The sequence below is a fragment of the Brassica oleracea genome, chromosome C4, assembly GCF_000695525.1.
Source record: "Brassica oleracea var. oleracea cultivar TO1000 chromosome C4, BOL, whole genome shotgun sequence".
Lineage (NCBI taxonomy): Eukaryota > Viridiplantae > Streptophyta > Magnoliopsida > Brassicales > Brassicaceae > Brassica > Brassica oleracea.
The window spans coordinates 9,224,973-9,244,489 of NC_027751.1; the positions used below are offsets into that span (position 1 = coordinate 9,224,973).

The 19,517-nt window shown below is 32.3% G+C and overlaps 3 protein-coding genes and 1 pseudogene across 5 annotated transcripts; 1 reads left to right on the top strand and 3 right to left on the bottom strand.

Annotated features, from left to right (window-relative positions):
* Window positions 1-2,907: 2,907 nt before the first annotated feature.
* Window positions 2,908-5,295, bottom strand: LOC106338052 (annotated as a pseudogene).
* Window positions 5,296-8,798: 3,503 nt separating this feature from the next.
* Window positions 8,799-11,404, bottom strand: LOC106340712. 2 transcript variants are annotated; one of them, XM_013779556.1, is made up of 5 exons: window positions 11,270-11,404; window positions 9,457-10,961; window positions 9,246-9,371; window positions 9,063-9,151; window positions 8,799-8,976 (listed from the first exon to the last, which is right to left on the bottom strand). In XM_013779556.1, the coding sequence occupies exons 2-4, from the start codon at window positions 10,492-10,494 to the stop codon at window positions 9,068-9,070; spliced, it is 1,248 nt and encodes a 415-aa protein (XP_013635010.1). In that variant the 5' UTR covers window positions 10,495-10,961; window positions 11,270-11,404; the 3' UTR covers window positions 8,799-8,976; window positions 9,063-9,067. The 2 variants fall into 2 exon arrangements, with proteins under 2 accessions (XP_013635010.1, XP_013635011.1); XM_013779557.1 differs by having other exon boundaries at window positions 8,799-8,988.
* Window positions 11,405-11,901: 497 nt separating this feature from the next.
* On the bottom strand, window positions 11,902-13,071 carry LOC106342968. 2 transcript variants are annotated; one of them, XM_013782047.1, is made up of 3 exons: window positions 12,834-13,071; window positions 12,271-12,724; window positions 11,902-12,130 (listed from the first exon to the last, which is right to left on the bottom strand). In XM_013782047.1, exons 2-3 carry the CDS (start codon window positions 12,681-12,683, stop codon window positions 11,923-11,925), a joined length of 621 nt encoding a protein of 206 aa, XP_013637501.1. In that variant the 5' UTR covers window positions 12,684-12,724; window positions 12,834-13,071; the 3' UTR covers window positions 11,902-11,922. The 2 variants fall into 2 exon arrangements, with proteins under 2 accessions (XP_013637501.1, XP_013637502.1); XM_013782048.1 differs by having other exon boundaries at window positions 12,271-12,687; window positions 12,834-13,067.
* A 3,867-nt stretch (window positions 13,072-16,938) lies between these two features.
* On the top strand, window positions 16,939-17,329 carry LOC106342969. The gene has a single exon (XM_013782049.1). The coding sequence runs from the start codon at window positions 16,981-16,983 to the stop codon at window positions 17,311-17,313; it is 333 nt and encodes a 110-aa protein (XP_013637503.1). The 5' UTR covers window positions 16,939-16,980; the 3' UTR covers window positions 17,314-17,329.
* Window positions 17,330-19,517: the final 2,188 nt, after the last annotated feature.

Sequence of the window (19,517 nt, forward strand, 5' to 3'; positions counted from 1 at the left end):
GTTGACAGCACTTGATGTCTCTTCATCTCTAATAGCTTTCTTGACGTGACCAGGGACGGATTATAAGGCGAGAAGGTCATGAGGACCAGAACGAGGAAAATTATCATTACACGAGCCATTGACTTTGGTTTTTGTTGGAATTGTCGATGAATTTTTGTTCTTTAAGGTGAACAATTCGTTGGTATGATAGAAAATAGTCCCTTGAATGTGTGCATATATATAGAGGGACGGAGGCTTAGTTACTATATTTTCGAATGTTGATGGAGTGATGTTGATGGAGTGACAATAGAGCTGCTCTTTGGTTTAGTGAAGGAAAAGTTTGACCTTTGTTCGAATCTCAATGTTAAAGAGTTGACTAATTTTATCGGATATGATTTCTTGGTTGGAGAAATTATCTCTTAGATAATCCAAGCAAAGTTTGAACGTGAGACTATTATACAGTATGCTTAATTATCTAAAGAAGAGTGATATTTGGCTTTATTTTGACAACATATAATCATATAAGAATGTCACTATTGTGTCTCTTCCATTCTAATTCTACACAACTTTTCCGCACTTTTTATATAAGAAAAATATGTACATAGAATTATAGAAGAAAGTGAGAAATATGATTAGATGATTGAGACTAGTGCTGGGCATTCAGCTTTTCAGTTACGGTTATTTGGTTTTCCGGTTATTCGGATTTGGGTGTTTATGACCCGTTTAGGGACCGAATATTTTCGGATCGGATAGGGGTGGGTAATGTTGAATATATATATTTTTTATAAAACCCCATGTCAAACCGAATTAGAAATATTTCGGGTTTCGTTCGGGTATAAAACCTAAAAATAAAATAAAACGAAAACTCGCTTAAACCCGAAAACATAAAAAAAAAATGTTTGGATAATTCATTTTTGGGATATTTTTTTAAATAAATTATATTCCACATATATTAGAATTAAAATAATTAATATTTTTATTATGTTTAAAATTTTCGGATACTCCTTCGGTTTTCGGTTTGGTTTCAATTTTTGGATTTAGAAAAATAGGAACTGTTCGGGTTTTGTAATTTTTGGTCTGGTTTCGAGCTCAGTTTTTTCTGTTTAGTTGCGGTTCTGTTTTCAGATTTTGGATATTATGCACATGGCTAATTGAGACTGTGCACCATGCATAGAGCCATAGCGTAACACTAATTAAACTTGCCAGAACTGAGAAGAATATATTTTTCGGTTGGAATCTTATTACACCATTTTTATGATAATTTTATCATAGAGAATGAAAAAGATGGACTTGATGAAATTTGTAGTTTACCTTGACTGGCCAAGTTCAGAAGAGGCGGCGTGGAAATCAGAAAGGACGGAGAAAACAAAAACAAAAACAAAAGATACTAACGAAAGAGAACGGGCGACGAATTGGTTGAAGAGGAAAAATACTCTTTTATGGAGGACTTTTCATGAAGGGAGCTTGTACTTTACGATTGTACACATGCTTTGTTCACATATGTATTGAAAGGAATGAATGATTACAACACTTCTGTGTATGTATCATTTATCGTTTCATGTTTATCAGCAGAGTTGTAAAATGTAATAATTGTTTTTTCGCAGATTAAACTTGGTGAAAATTATGACAAAAAGAATATTAATTCTTTTACAGGTTCTAAAGATTAGTCCAGACTCATGTTCAGGAATTATGTACTCATACCTCATGATTTAAAAAAAAAATATTTTTCTTTGTTTCATTCTTCCAATGAAGTAGGAAAGGAAAGAAAGTAGCCGATTTCAGATATATTTTCGGTGGAAAATAGATGCTCTCGAGGGACACTGAAGAAAATAATAAATAAAATGTTCTCGAGATACACGTTAATACGCTACGCTATACAGTTACAACTTGTTATACATAGAGGAGCGTTGATTAACATCAAACACTACATTTTTTTTAATGTTAAAAATGTAATGAATAAGTTAACAAAAAAATATAAACGTATACAAAACACAAACTTAACGTAATGCATAACTAAAGTTTGCATCACATCGAAATAAATATATATAACCCGCCTTCTATTCCTTTTCAATTATCTACCAGTTTACGTGCTGTTTTTTCTTTTTCTTTTTTGAAACTGATAGTTTACGTGTTGTTGGCTTCATACAATAGATGTTTGATGGCATCTAAGGTTATACACACTGTCATTGTATTGTCCAAACGTTGCAGTCAAGTAAATTCTCCATTATGATTTATATATAAAAACTTTTATTTGCTTAAGTAAACTACTACTTATAAAAATACACTTCTCTAACTACATCGTTGTGGTCCATTGGTTTTGGAGTTTATTAATGATCGAGATAACAAGGAACTTTGTCGAATTAAATAGTTCCTTGAATGTTTATATGTGTGTAATAATATAGCAACGTAGAATAATATAACAACGTAAAATAGCGCTGGAACCGGATTTCTTTATGACGTCAAAGCATAAGACAATTTGATTGGTTGTTGTTTTTGTTGCTCTCTTCTTTAATCTTTAATAACAGAGAACAGTAGATACGAAGTTGCAGTGTCACAAAAAAAAAGTTGCCATGTCACAAAGAATGGAACAAAATATCAAAGAAACATAGAACGATTGCATGCATCTGTTCCTAAAACAAAGTAAAAAGTTCAGTTTGGTTTCTGTTTTAAAGTATTTGCACTGAATTAAAGACCCGCTACGCTGCCCGCCACGCTGGGCTATAAGAAACGGATGTTGTACTACTTGACTGGTAAGTAAAAGCTAACATGAAAATGGGAAAACGAAAAGGATAAAATACCTTCTAAATAACACCTACTTAAAAAAAACTCTCTTCCATCCCTGCATCAAAAACATAGCTGACTTCAAACAAAATTTATAAAAAAACACACATAAAACAACAATTTGTTGACAAGAGTCATTAGGTATTTTTACCTCGTTTGAGTACTTCGTCTCTTAGCAGAAGCTCCTGCATCAGCTGTTGTAATCTTTCTCTTATGTGTTTCTATCGTGCTCTTCAGTTTATTCTACAAAAGAACACATGTATAATATAATTGAGTTGAAACTAAGATATAATATATATATATATATATATATATATATATAAACTGCAACACCACCAAGTGAAAGGTCTAAAAAAAAGCGACAAACCTGTAAGAACATCTTCACCAACGGAAGGACCACTAAGCGATTATCAATTGCAGATAACTTGGCGAATTCAAGTAACCTTTTGTACGTCCATTCATTTAGTAAAATCTTTGAATCGATCAAAACGAGCTGTAAGTAAAATCCCCCAAGATTTGTTTTGTTATTATCAGCTGTCATAGATGGAAACTTACTGAAATAAATAGAAAGAAAAAGAAGAAGAAGAATAATATTACCTTCTCATTCAGCCACTTTCTTAGCCTACACATACTTCTTCTAATAACATCATTTTGGACAGTGGTAGAGAGCTCCGATATACACTCCATGAATTCTTTGTCTTGTAATACTTCGAATCTTGGAGATTCTGCTTCTTGAAGAACATCTCTTACCACATTTAAGAAACAACATTTGGTAGCATTATCTTGAGTTACACGCCTCTCACACACACTTCTAAACGTCAATGCATATCTTCTCCTCTGATAAACATTCCTCCACTTGTCTTCTTTGTCACAAAGGGCTTCAGCCTCACCCAACATCTTAGCATATGTTTGCAGCTTGTCTCTCTTACTATAGTAGCTTACCTCTTTCCTAGCCGTGGACCGTACTATTCTCAAAACTGCTAACCATATCTCAAGGTTGTGTACTCCTTCTGCCACTTGAGACACGAAATTTATATCGATTGCTGGGCAGTTTAGAACCCAAGAGACAATCTCATCACCCTTAGGTATTACATGCTCATAAATTTCAGTGGACTTAAAAGTCCTTACTGTACCTGAGTCATCAAAACCATGCTCTCCTTCATACAGCAATCTCTCATCCAGAAGCAGATTAAACCCTCCTCGCTCAAGATCAATTCTTTCATTGACCAGGGACTTTGCCCCTAACCGATCAACTACTGCTAAAACTAATCCTGTGCGTACATCTGTGGTGAACTGCTTAACATACTCGAGTATGTATTTAAGGCTCTTCAGATCTAAGAAGCAGATGCACTGAGGATTCTTAAAGAAGCTCCAACTGTCAAGATAGAACCCATGAACTTGAGGTAGATTCACATTCTCTTCTGTGTAATCTATCAACCAGTCCCAAAGGCTACATGGAAGAGTATCATTGGAGCAAGAAGATTTCAGAACCTCAGCAAACTGTCTGAGTATTTCTTTCCGCTCTTCATCCTTGGCTACAGGCCAATCATTACACCATCCATTAACATAAATAAACTCTTCCCTACCCTTAATTCTTGCCTTGATCAGATCTACTGCCCTTGATGTATCCACAGGCTCCCAGTTCCCACAACATATCATGTCAGCTAAAAAATTATCCACACGCTTAGGACGAGAACAGTTTCGGGGTAGAAACTCGTGGACATGCTTATCTAAGATGTGCCACTTGCAATCAGTGAAACAATAATTTACCTGAGGACAAATGCGGCACTTCCACCATCTCCAGCCAAGTTCATCATCCACGCGTAGGCATTTGGAAATGTGTTCAATCATTTTCTTGTCATACATGTTATCATGTAAATAGTCTATAAGACTTGTACGGTCTACAACCAAAAATTCCCTTTTGGTCTTTTCATCTAGCTTACCCCACAAGTCCTTCAATCTATCAATAACGTAAGTATCTACCTTGCACTGTCCTTGCATCTGGTTAGCCACATTAATTTTCACAAGCATAGCCTCACTGATATTCATCTTCCATATTGCAAGATTGATCAAATCCTCAAGTTCTGCCTTCAAATCATCTTCTATGAACTGATCAGAACTTTCTTGAGGTTTAAGCATCTTCACGGATAATCCATGTCTAGCCTTGGACTCAGCTTTCTTATAAAAGCTGTTTATCCCAAGCTGGTCACCCAATTCAATCAGGGAACGAGCACAGCCATAGAAGGAGCTTACAGAGTCAGGACATAGAAGACTAGACATCGAGTAAGCATCAACAGAAGCAAACAAGTATACACATTTGATGTCTGTAGTATCTGCTTTTCTTGCTAGAGAAAAGAATATGTCACCTTGCAGTTGGTGGTGAGGAGAGCATGACTTCTTCAGGCCATGATCAGAGATGGTTTTCTCGGTTATCTCCAATGCCTTGATGTGATCAGATTCTTCGAATAATTATTTGGCAAGATCATATGTATTCTCTGAGTCTTTGTAGTCACTTTTCTCTGCACAATCTTCAGTCTCGATTTTCTTGAGAAAGTGGTGGGTTTCTTTGTGGTCGAATGGGCTTTATAGAGAATGAAAAAAGAAAAGAAAAAATAGCTTAAGAGTATTGTGTGAGAGAGAAAAAAACAGTGCAGTAAATTAATTTCAGTTTTGCAAATTTCGAAATTTCCAAGAGCCCTAGCGTGCGCTCCAAACTTTGTTAGGTTTTGAATAATGAATTGAGAAGAAATTTTGTTTAGAGGTTTATGTTATATTAATTACCGTCGTTCAGGAGAACAGAATAAGGCTTCTTCCATCTCTAGAGCTCGCTTCACTTTCTCGAGATCGAATTTCTTGTTGTGATCGAGAAACGGAGAGGTGGTGGTGAAGATGAATGTTTTCTTTTGTTATAAAGGAATAAGGATTTGTTTGAGTTAAATATATATTTACTCCTTCCTATTTTCATTCTTATTTTGGAGTTTGCTTTTATCGTATTTCCGTCTTTATCAATACAAGCAAAACAAATTGTTGGAGTTAATCATGTTTAATTCTTTTTTTTTTGAAAGGTAATCATGTTTAATTCTTCCTAAATTTTAGTTTACAGAATATCCTTTTAAGAAATTTGGAAAAAAATCATATAAGAATATTTTATGGAAAAATTGGAAAAATAGGGGACACTCTATAGGACTTTTAGAAGATTATTTAGATAAATAGGATTTATATTTTCTTTAATATTATTATATCCTTTAATTAACCAAATCAATATTAATTAAAAATTATAACATTTCGTAACTGATTTAAGTTTTTATTGAATATGAAAATGTAAAAAACAGAAAGAAGCGTGGGAGAGAAGATATAACGAGATTTACTTTATTTTTTTGATAAAACGAGATTTACTTTATGTAAGATATATTTAGGAGAAATATATAAGACCAAAATATGGTAATTTTTATTTTTGTTATTTAGGTAGAATACATAAACTACGCAGTCTAGAACGATGACTATGTGGAATATGTATTTTTCATCAAGCAGGCCTTAGGGTTATAGTTAGAATAGATTGTAAAATATAAATAAGCTAAGTTAGGCCATATACATATTAAACTTTACAACACGTATTCAAGGTTGATGTAGACTACTGTTATCTGGCTATAATGAGACAGAACAAACTCTAGTCGGGCTAGAATAAATTTTCTTTTTTATGTTTTATATCCAAGTTAGATCATTGTAAAATACTTTGTATCTGAGTTCTAAACTAGACCATCAGAATGAGTATTCTATGTTTAGGTAGGACATAAAATAAAATATGGTTACATAATTTATTTTTCTGTAAAATATACAGATAGTCTTACATATATTTCTAATAGTTTTGTATTTTTTGAAATTTTTAAAATTTAAAATATTATTTTTTTCACTACAAAAAAGTAAAAGTGGTCTAAAGATCAAAAATCAGACAAATAAAAACCAAGAGTGTCCCATTTTGCCAATTCTCACTATTTTATTTGAAACTACACTTTATCCTAAGTGGTGAGTATATAATTCTTATTGAATTTTTATAGTTTCTTTGATATTTTAAACCAAAAATTTAATAAAAAATAAATAACCATAAAATATGTGTGGAAAATATGGAAAATTGCAAAAAATACCACATTCATAATACCACTTTTCATGTTTACACTAACCACTTTTACTTTCACTTTTAAAAAGGAAAAAAATACATTTATAACCATAATGTTAACTAATCTAGACTTAGTGTTTAGAGTTGAGGAGTGAGGTAAAGTTTTTGCAATGTGAAATTTAGGATTCTAATAAGTATATAAATAAATACTTAAAAATATATATATATTATTTAAAATAGTTTCAAAATGATTTTCGATTTTCAAAAAGAAAATTGAATTTTTTTTTGAAAAAAATAAAAAAAAAGAAATTTATAAAAAAATTTGAATTTGAAAAAGTATAATTCGAAAACATAAAAAATTATTTATTTATTTATTTAAAAAATTATTTATTATATATATATATAGAACAATGTTATAAGAGTCTTTCGCCTCTTAATGAATAAGGTACTTTTGAAAGTGTCTCTTTAGTAGTGGTAAACATGAATAATAGTACCAACAAAATGGTAAACATGAAAATTTCCCGAAAAATATTTTTTTAGAAGCAAATTCAGTACTACACTAACTTAATATTTGTCTATATAATATTATAAAGTATCGTTTAGCAACTAAAAATATTTTCTAAATTTGGTACTAGCAGCAATTTTTTATAACTTTGTGTGTTTACAATGTCTAATAATTGAAATTTTAGATATTTTTAAACAATTTTAGTTTTATTTTATACTAAATATTAAAATTTATCTTAAACATCTTTGTCTTCAGCAATATATATATATCTCAATCTTACAATAATAAATATATTATAAGACCTAGGGCTGTGCATTTATCCGTTAAATTTAATTTGATTCGTTATTCGCTTCAATTCAATCTGAAAAATTCGGATATCCGTAAGTCTTCAATTTAAAGAAAATACTAAAAATCAATATCCGTTAAAAAAGAGCAAATCACAAATATTAAAAACTTTAGAGACTTATATCCGATCCGCTCAACTTTTATCTACGATTAAATATAGAGTTTTAAATGTATAATATTATATAATTATTATTTAACATATACTTTATTAATTTAATTTTAAAGGTTACTTAAAAAAATATTAAATTAAAAAGGAATATAAAATCTTTATACAAAACTAGAAATTTTCTATAAAAGAATTTGTTTTATAAGAAAAATTATTAATTTAAAATTTTATAAAATATATAGTTTCATTATTTTTTTTACTTTATATTTTTGTTATGTAAAAGATATTTCTAAAAAATAATTTGGTATTATTTTTTTCTAGAATTACTTGTATTGAACATAGTGCATGTATTCGTAAATATCCGTGAATATTCGCAAGTATCAAAAAAAATTCGGATATCCGGTTTTCCGACTAAATTTCAATGTTTAGAGTTGACTATTTTTTTGTTTGAAACATTTTTTCGACTAAATTTATATATTATATGATTTTTGTGCTCGACGTACGAAACTACTCTTTGAATATAATCCAGACAAAACAAAATATGAACATGAGACTATTATGTTTATCAAAGAAGACATAATTCCACAACACTACCGCATTTTCTTAAAAGTCTGTTCACAGAGATAACACTAGAAAGTTGAGAATCTGCTCGTTAGAAATGAAACGAATGTTTTCAGTTAGTATGGTATGGAAACGGAGAGCATATTCTAACATCAAAAGAGAGTAAGAATATCATAAAGAGGGGGAAAAGATTTAAAGATGAGTCGCTGACAATAAAAACCTAGTTTACCTTGACTGGTAAGAAATAAGAAAATATCAAAATGAAGAGAAGATATCAACAGAAGTAAGAAGAGGACTCAGAGACTTTGAAGCAAAATGAGAAATCTTATTAAGATCTATGTTCACATACGTAATGAAAGGGAAATAAAACTTGTGTAAGTCTTTGAAGATCAACAAGAGCAGTTCGTTATGTCTATGTCCTCAAACTTTCCCTCCACAAACACAAACATTGTATGCATCTCATCCTGGAACAAACTAGAACGTCTCAGATTCAAAGTTTAAGCAAAACATAAAAGACCATCTTCTCAAACATTCCTATTCAAAACATTTCTCCATTTGTACGAATGAGCCTCCAAAAGAGTAGCCCTGCATTAAAAACTTGATCCACTTTAACTCAGAAAAACAACAACAGCAAAACAACAATTGTTCACAAGATTAGATTGATATTATACCTCATTTATCTATGTGCCTTCTTAGCAGAAGCTCCTGCACCTGTTGTAATCTTTCTCTTATGCGTTTTCAGCATACTCCTCAGTTTATCCTGCAAGAGAAACATGTTATAATATAAGTGGCAGTTCAGAAATACTTCACCATCAAGTGAGTGATCTTTGATTAAAAAAAAAAAGTTGACAAACCTGTAAATAGAGCTTCACAAAGGGAATAACCACTAATCGGTTCTCAATGACTGATAGTCTTGCAAATTCGTGTAGCTTCTTGTACGTCCACTCGTTCAGCAAAATCTTCGCATCAATGGAAATGACCTGCAAAAAAGCCGCCCAAGATTTGCTTTAGTCAGCTGTCATGTCACAGGTCAGAACTTACTGAAATGAAAAAGAAGAAGACGACCTTGTTGTTAAGTGAGTTTCTGAGCTTCCACAGATTTCTTCTGACTGCATCATTCTGTACAGTAGTAAAGAGCTCGGATGTACCATCCGTGAATTCTTTGTCATCTAATTCTCCAAATCTTGGAGTAGCAGCTCCTTCAAGAATATCCTTTACCACACTGACAAAACAACGCTTCTCACACTTACGTCTAAGCACCAACGCATATCTGCTCCTCTGATAAGCATTCCTCCACTTGTCGTCTTTGTCACAAAGGGCTTCAGCTTCACCCAACATCTTATCATACGTTAGCAGCTTGTCTCTCTTAGTGTAGTAGCTTTCTTCTTTCCTAGCTGTGGAACGCACTATTCTCAATGCTGCTAACCATATTTCAAGATTCTGTGTACCCTCTGCCACTTGGGACACGAACTCTGCATCGATTGGTGGGCAGTCTAGAAGCCAAGAGACAATCTCATCACCCTTAGGTATCACATGGTCATAAATTCCACTGGACTTGAAAGTCTTTACTGTCCCTACGTCATCATAATCACGATGCTCTCCTTCAAACAGTAGCCTCTCATCTAGAAGCAGATTAAAACCAACTCTCTGAATATCGATTCTTTCCTTCACCAGCGACTTTACCCATAACCCATCAACCACTTTCGAAACCAAACCTGTGCGAAGATCTGTGCTTAGCTCTCTAACATATTCCAGAAGGTATTCAATGTTCTTCTCTTCTAGAAAGCAGAGACATTGAGGGCTCTTGAAGAATTTGCATTTTTCAAGGTAGTCCCCAGGAACTTCAGGCAGTTTCACATTCTCCTCTGCATAAACCATCAACCAATCCCAAACGCTGCGTGGCATAATATCGTTTTCAGAATAATCTTTGAGAACATGACCGAACTGTCTGAGCATGTCTTTCCGCGTCTCATCAGTCGCTATAGGCCAATCACAAGACCACCCATTCACATAAACAAGCTTTTCCTTGCGCTCAAATTTGTCTTTGATCAGATTTATTGCCTCCGCTGTATCCACAGGCTCCCAATTCCCACAACGTATCATGCTAGCAAAACACTCATCCAAACGCCTAGGACGGGAACTGCTTCGAGGTTGAAACTTTTGGACATGCGTCTCTAGAATGTGCCATGTACAGTCTACCAAGCAGTAATTGACTTGTGGACAGATGCGGCATTTCCACTTTCTCCACCGAAGAGTATCGTTTGCGTGCGTTGATGCTTACTCGGTTTCAAACAGGTACACAGTTTTGAATCCATCATACTATCGCCTTGGAGAAGATGGTGGCGATAGCACGATGGATTCGCGCCGTGAACGGAGATGGTTGCCTCTGTTATCTCCAACACCTTCACGTAATCACCTTCATGGAGGAACACTTCGGCTTGAGTGTATGCATCGACGATCTTCTCCTCGTCCGTGGCTCCAATTTTCTCTGAGCTAGCCATGTGATTCCAGCTATCGCAGTCCTCTTCTGGATTTTCTCTGAGAAAAGTTCTTCTTTCTTGGACGCCAAGCTTCAAGATTATGGGAGCGCCAGAAAGAAAGTAAAAAAAACGGTTAACTTTCTTTTTTCTTGAGAGTATGGTATGCGAGAGAGAGAAAAAAAAACAGAATAAAAGCGTTTTATGATGTTTAAGAAACACGCGTGTGATAAGTGACACGTGGAGACGAAAGATTTTTCGATGATATAAAGTTTCGATTTTGGAAATGAATCCCTCAGTGTGAAATTTCGTCGAACACCTAGCGTGCGAGTATTAATTGGTGATTGATTGGTACACATAAAGTATAAATTATGTTTAGAGGTTTTTGTTATATTAGTTACCTTCGTTCAGGAGAATAGAATGTAGTTTCCATCTCTAGATCTCGCTTCACTTTCTCGAGATCGAATGTCTTGGTGTGATGTGATCGAGAAATGGAGAGTGAGAGAGGAGGTGGGTGACAGGTGAAGAAGGCTTTGTTGGAGTTCAATATCTTTAATTCTTCCTAAATGTTAGTTCCGTGTTATGCAATACAAAGTAACACCATTTCAAATTTAATCTCAATTTGTTTCCTTAATTTTTAACCTTTACTTGTTTAATCAAATCCTCAATAATGTAATTATTAAGTTGTTAATAGTTACAAAGACGCAAAGAATGAATCAATTTCTCGAAAATTTGTTTAAAGTAATCAATACCGAGAGTCATTAACCATGTTTCTACTTCCCCATCTAGTCGAGTTAACATACTATCAATCCCTCTGTAATTGAGCATATGTTGAATTCATATGGCTGTATGATAATACTATACATATGGCTGTTCTTTGTTCTCCCACAGAATCATTCTCACATGCATCTTCAAGCTTCTCAATCCCCAATTCATTTTCCTTAGTCTCCTCCGTACCAACCATAACCCCATCAGTTTCCTCTTGGTCAGAGTTAGATTAAAACTTTTATGATAATATTACCAGAGAGATATATACTTACAAAACTAAATTCATTCATTTGGTTTTTGTACTAAACTTTTTGAATAACCAATGAATCAGAATGATAACGAGCATAAAAACAATAAGGACGCAGCAAGATTGTCTACTTCCACGTCTTCTTCCTCTCTCATCCACTCTCGTGTCTACTATTACTTCGCTCCACTCCTCCTCTGTGAAGCTAACTGTAACATTCTTTGCTGTGCAACCGCAGATCTCACACACACTGCCAGGAACACGACAAGAGAGGTTTAAACCATGACTTTCCTATATAGATTTGACTTAATACTGAAACTTCAAGATTGTGGAGGTAAGTCAAACATAAGAGAGTCCATAACATTACCAAGCTAATAATGAATTATTTACCTGTTTCCTCTTAGCTTGAACCAAGCTTCTGCGCAGTGAAAATGGGCAAGGCCAAGCTCGTTTTTGCATTTGCAACCAATCTGAATCAACTCCAGGGTTACTACTGTCTTACCAGAAACTCTATCAGGTGTTTGATCAGACCCAACATGACATATTCTGCATATACTTTGCCCATTATCACTTTCTCCTCCACAACTACTCAAATCAACCACGTGGTGGAGCTCCTTCACATTTGCTTCTGTTAAGGCATCACTCTCACCATTTTCTTTTCCTTGTTGCAGTTCAGTCTCATTTCGTTCTTCCCCTTGTTTCGAGACAGAGTCACTGGTTTCACCCTTGACATCAGTAACAAGCATAGATCCACACGAACTTTCACAAACACTAATCGATCTCGAACAACTTTCTGGGTCCATTTATCTACCCAAAAAAACGTGGGGTTTCAGCTCCCAGGATCCTACAAAGTTCGAGATCAAGTATGATTGTAATCAGACACAGTGTGAACATAAACAACATTGCCCCCAAAACTGAAAACCATGTAAATAGCTCAAAAATCAAAACTTTACCAGAATCCAGATCCGCTTGAGAGAAAAGAGACGAACTTTTTTAGCCAGAGAAACAGAGGAACAAGAAAATCTCAACAAAGGTTTCGTTTTGTTTCAGCAACTGATCAGAAAATGGCCTGAGATCCCTTGAGGGAAAACGTATGATCGTCGCTACAGTTACCCTAATCTGCTACTCTTCGGTTGAAGTTTGTTTCTTTCTATAAAACTCTGAGATGAGATTGGTTTTTATAAACAGTAAGACAAGAAGCCACTGTGTTAGATATTAATGAAAGTCTGTTTGTTTCGGTAAGGACGAGCTAACAGAAGATTTGGTACCCTTTTCTCAAATAAATAATAAATAAATAAGCATAAAGAGTTTGGTGAAGATGATTTATCAACTCTAATTCAATTTAATTAATTAGCAAATTTTTGACCCAAATAGATACAAAATAAAATGGCAACTAGTATATTGTGGTCAAATAAATTAGATTTTTCTATATAAAAATGAAAATATTGTAATCACATGGTTCTCTATCTTTTTGTCATCTTATTCATGATTTTTTTAAAGAAAATTATTTTAATTAATAGTATTATTTAAATTTTTATTTTAATATATATATATCATGATATTTAAAATAATTAATAAAAATTAACCTATTCTACAATATATATGCTATTATTTTTTAAAATATATATATATATATATATATATATATATATATTAATAATATGCTATATCATATGGTCTTTATCTTTTTGTATTAAACACTGGTCAGAATTAGATATATATTTTCTCTAATTTTGATTGGAAATATTAATCCAAATACAAATTATTACAATATTTTATATATTAAAAAAGAAGTCACAACCTTGATTCATGTGTGATTTTTAAAAAAAATGAATCTAATTGACATATTTCTAGAAAGTCATGTTACATTTAGTCTGTAATCTTATCATTTAAATTTTGAGCCTACCAGACATTTTTATTGGGCTATCAATAATTGGATTTGAACAATAGATGATCCATTGGATTTATAAATAATATAAATTAAATAGATATAATTTAATGTTGTAATATTATATCTCCTTATGTTAATTATTTAAATATTTGTCGATGTTAAATTTTAAAATTATAAAGATTTTTTTAAATAACAAAAATCATATTATCTAACAATGATTAATCTTTATTAACTTAAACTAATGAATTTTTTTTAAAAACTATATAGTTTATTTTAAACATTAAACAAAAACTAAATATTTAATTATTTACTCGATAATTTAAATCTATGAAGGGAAAAGTTTAATTTTTTAAAAACTTTCTAAATTTGTGAAATTTTACAATATCTTTGAATATGACAATAAAGCAATATTTTACTAATCTTTATATATATAGTTACGATTTTAATAATAAAATAATAATCCGAAAATATATATATAGAAAAAGATACAAGTACTTGTGAAAGTTTGAAACAATCTATTCAATGAAAAAAATATACCGCAAACTTATTATGTTTTAAAAATTGATAGACACATATATATTATAATATATACCAATCTTATATATTAAAACAGAAGTCACAACTTTGATTCATGTGTAATTATTTTTTAAAATGGACCTATTAATTTAAAGTTAAGATTAAAGGTAAAGCATCATTGAAAATCGAGAAATTCCCTAGGATAGACTTAAATTTTTTTTGTAACAAATATAGACCTTAGAAATAAAAATTATAATGTTTTATCAAAAGAAGTAAATATATACTTATACCCCTAAGGTTAATTAATCAAGACATTAGGGTTTAGAGTTAAGGGGTGGAGTTTAGGGATTAGGGTTTAGAGTTTAGAGTTTATGGTTTAGGGTTTAGAGTTGAGGAGTGGGGTTTTGAGGATAGGATTTCAAATTTAGAAAATAAAAAAAAATTAAAATTTTCAAAATAAAAAAAATCCTATTTTGGTCATTTTAGTTTTTGAAGTCTATTTTTGTGACAAAAAACTTAAAAAAATCTATTTGAGAAAATTACCCTAGAAAATATGTTATAAAATATAAATTGTATATTTATGTTAAATATTATATATATAATATTAAACAACTATATTCCTAACCTAAAATAAATTAATTTGTAATTGTAAATGAAGAACATCAAAATCACAAATGTTACTAAAATAATTTATTTAAAGCTAAAATAGTAAATATTATATAAACATCAAATCTGACTTATTAAATTAAAATAAACATTAAAATTAAAAATTCTAGTATATATACATTGGAGCCGCACAAGTATAATAGCTATTTTACCATATTAACATAATTATATGTGAATCACCATTATTTTCACTATAACCAATTAAAATTTTAAGAAACAAAAACAAACATGTTTTATTGGAAGAAACTAATAAGTATAGCAATTTGTAGAAAAAAATCATATATTTATTTTACAAAAAGAATGATATACAAAAAGATAATATGAACCTAAAAAAGTCTATATATAATTAATGACAGAATATATTAATCAATGTATACATTGGAGAATCCACGTATTTATAAAAATCTATCTATCTATCTATCTATTATTATAAAGTAGTGTTTTGATCTTTTCTCCTTGCGCCACATAGGATTCCACCTAGGAAAGTCGAGCTCTGACGTTGTGACACGTGTCCAGCCAAACAAAACACACAGTATCAGTTAAACGTAATCAAATTAAAATGGGCTTCGTCTTGAATATTTAGTGGGATCTTTCTTATTAAGTTTTGCAAAAGTCAAAAGGTAACCCCGTTAGAGAGACTAATATTTTCTTAGCGCAAGCGATATCCAGTTTTAGGGTTCATCTTCTACTTTGATCTCTGACGATCAATGGAGTTCCAGGAGGGTTGAGTTAGACGAATCGTCGTGAACAATCCCTGTATTAAACATCGTCGTTTCGTTTTCGGTTCTTATCCTTTGAAACGTTGCGAGATTATTGATTAAACGTCATTAACACCTTTTTAACTCCTTCGACTACTACAGATCACTCATTCAATGATTCTTATCTCTTTTACATGCAGTGGATCTCCACCTATATAAAGTTCACACCTTTTACACATCCCCACAATTCCTCATAGCTATACATTGGTTTCCGAAGATTTGGTGTATCGCTTACTGTAATGATATCATCTCGCCATCTTCTCCCTGTAGGTGCATCGCTCATTGTAAATCTCTTTTAATATTTAATATTTATTTTGATGAATTCGTTGTCAACTCCAAAACGTTGAGCTCTTCTTATTGCTCTCCATGTTTCAATCGCATTTTATTCTAAGGTGAAACAAGATTGTTCCAAATCCTCTTAGTTTGGTTTCCGACGACTCGGGATCGTTACTTTGACGGAGCCAGTGTTAGCCATTGTGGCAGAGAAACATGTCGTTGCAGTGCTGACAACTATAGCAGAAGACGACATCCAAATATCAGTCATGAGTTTAATACATTGCTCATTGTGTATAAGTTTAAGTTTAAGTTTGGCTCGATAAATATCAGAGAAGGATATGGAAAACAAATATCTTGCATTTCTCAAAGTATTTTTTTAAGAAAAACAACAACCTCACCCCATATCTACGTTCATGCAAGCCAATCTTTCCCTGTAAAATTCGAGAGGTTCATCGGTGGTGATAATAATGGATTTTGAGTTAATTGGGTTCTCATCTTCTATCTATTATTTTCATTTGGTTCTTTTAATCTTATACGTTTTGTTCCAGATCGATGATTTATACATTCAGTCAAAAGGGAGTCTCTAAACTTTTTTTATTCATATGCTTTCTGCAGCAAAAGCTCCTGCAGTGCTTTGACCATCAAGATATGTGTTTTGTATTTTTCAGGTCATGGGTTACTGCAAGTACTCCCCTACACAACAGCATCACGAATTGAGGGTTAGAATCCTTCTTTATGTGTACCTGAGATATTAGAAAACAGACGGGTTAGTGAAGCAGCTTAAAGTCTTTACACAAAAACATGCTGGATGGAGCCGATGAGCTATCTGTTGCAAAAAAACAAAAATTGTGCTCATATATAACAAATTCGATTCAGAGTTGATATTTTTGCATAACTAAATACAGGTGGGGCGGAAGAGAGGTTGGCAGTCTTTAATTATGGGATGCAGATGTCAAGATCAGAGCTGCTGCTGCGGCTTCGGATCTTGAACATATGGCCGCTGAGTCATCCGTGGTTCCAGACTTCGAGAGAGGGAGGTTCTACGACGTGTATTCAGCCAGGAGGAACGAGAGGTTGAAGAGGAAGAAAGGAGGAGAAGAAGAAAATACTGAAGTCAAAGGAACTCTGTACAATCTCGGAGTGGATCCCATACCGACCAAGAGAAGAGGAACCTTTAAGAAAAAGAAGGCGATGGTTGAGACATCAACAAAAACTCCTAGGTATTCTCTGAGGAGCACATTTACCAAAGATAACAAGAAGCCTCTGAGTGTCGCTGTAAGTACTATGAAAACTGTCAGTAGCACCAGGAGGGTTATGAGTATCTGATCCTGCTCTGCTTCTACTCTTTGCTTTTGCTTTGCTTTGGTGATTCTATCAGGAAATCAAAGTTTGGGGTTTTGATCTACTTCTATCTAATATTTGCAGTATTGCTCTGCTGTCGGGATGTCGACATAAATAAACCCATGAAACTTTGTTTGTTTTGTTTATTATCTATTACCCATACATTCTGATACGCTTTATCTATCAAATGCGTATCTTTTTGCTTCAGTAAAAATAATACTGTTGTTGTGTGTTTCAAGATCATATAGGCTTTAACATAGACACTGCCTCTTTTGATTATCATCTTGAAGAAGTGACACAAACATGTTATTGTTTTGTTTTCTCAGTTACTAATACATTCTTATCTATTAAATGCCTATCTTATTGCTTCATTGACACAAACATGTTTTGCTTTGTTATTCTTATTCAACAAAGAATTTGAGTAACATGTTTTTAGAAAATGGGTATCTATGAACAAGTAATGAGACATGATGTTTAGAAACCCAATCATTGCTAGCCAAATAAAATCTGTTCTGGTACGCCTGATTGAAGAATTTCTTATCAATAGTGTTAGTGAGGTTATGTTATTTTCAGCTAAACTCATGTGGCATTTTCACCTTTCAAAATAAGGAGTTGCAAAGTCAACAACAATTTTCGAATAACAGAGGTAGCAGCGGCAATTGTGGGGATGATTGTTTCACTTTTTGACTTTCATCGATTGTCATTCTCAAGGTACAATTTCTCAGCTGTTTTTCTAAGTTCCATAGTAATTTATATATTTTTAAATCTGAGGCAGAACATGCTTGTGGACTGTTTGTTTTGTGTGTTTACTGGTCTTTCCATTGATAAATTGGGAATCATCAACCTAGAGTGAAATAAGACTGTTTTAGGATTGCTAATGCTTATTTTAGATGCAAGTTTATGTTGATTCTAAGGTTTTTGTAGAATGCATACATGGTCTTTAATTAAGTGCCAAAGAAGCTGAAAAATCCTCAGAAGAAGGATCTTATGCAAGCTAAGCATCCTGGAGTTAATAGCCCGCAATCTTGCTAATCCATCTGTTTCACACGTTTTTTAATTGATGCGTGCAAGAAGACCAGCAGTCATGGACTAAGATTCATACTTCTTCTCTATACCATCATATGTGCCTTGATAGTTTGATATTGAACAAGAGATTACAACATTGTTTCATAGTTTGAGAAGAAGAAATATGGTGGCTGGTGACTGTTTTGTAGTTATGATAATGGAATAGATTGGACAGAGGTAGGCTGGTATTGGAGTTGATAAAAAATTTGAATTTTCTTGAAGAAATGCCTAACAGAGACATGGAAGCTGAAAAATGGATAGAAAGCAGAGAGTTGTAGAATTTTAGTAGGCATGACTGGGTATATACGTAAAAGGTCACCTGAATCATAACTTTGGTTATTTTCTTTTACTTGATCAAGTAGTATCGTAAAGGCTAACTACTAAAACGAAGGTATAGCTTGCTTAAATTTGAAATGAGAAATCTCAATATTATTCATATATATGTGCTTCCATCGTATTGGTTCGAGTAACATGAACAAAGAACTACATGAGATATATAAGTATATAACTATACGGAGTAAACAATAAAATAATTGAAGAAGTTAAAAAATGGAAGAAAGAGTTAAGTGGAACTCTTTAAATTTCATAAACACAAAAATTTTCAAATTTTTCTTAAAATAAAAGTTATAACAACTGTCTGTGCATATAAGTCACTCACAAATGTATTCATTACCAACTTTTATTACAATTTTATGTTATAAATCTTCACCAATGTGGGGAAGTAACACACTAAAAAACATACATGAGATGAATATATTGAGGACATTTAGCATGTAAATAAATAATGCATTTTATTTACTTTTTTTATGAATTTCTTTGAATAAGAGATATAATTTAGTTTTACTTAAAATAATGAGTATTTATATTATCTTTACCTACTAATATTGTAATAAAATATATTATAAATATCAAATAACATATAAGAAAGGTAATAAACAAAAATATAAAATAAATAATATATATAACAAATTGAAATATATAATCCACGCGCGGACCGACCCTTTTTATTTTAAGTGAAATAACATATGTCTACAATTTAACCAATTAAATACTATAACTAGAGTTTAATTCATTTTTTTTCATTCTGCTGTTCACCTTATATATAATTTCCAATAACAAAAAAA

Bases quoted from the DNA above. Each gene is read 5' to 3' on its own strand.
- LOC106340712 (XM_013779556.1), bottom strand. From the start codon at position 10,494: ATGATACGTTGTGGGAATTGGGAGCCTGTGGATACAGCGGAGGCAATA. The intron at 9,372-9,456 runs GTCGTCTTCTTC...GCTTTTTTGCAG, and splicing joins GAAACTCACTTAACAACAAG to GTCATTTCCATTGATGCGAA. The intron at 9,152-9,245 runs GTTTGTCAACTT...TTTCTCTTGCAG, and splicing joins TTGTGAAGCTCTATTTACAG to GATAAACTGAGGAGTATGCT.
- LOC106342968 (XM_013782047.1), bottom strand. From the start codon at position 12,683: ATGGACCCAGAAAGTTGTTCGAGATCGATTAGTGTTTGTGAAAGTTCG. The intron at 12,131-12,270 runs GTAAATAATTCA...TGTTCCTGGCAG, and splicing joins TTCAAGCTAAGAGGAAACAG to TGTGTGTGAGATCTGCGGTT.
- LOC106342969 (XM_013782049.1), top strand. From the start codon at position 16,981: ATGGCCGCTGAGTCATCCGTGGTTCCAGACTTCGAGAGAGGGAGGTTC.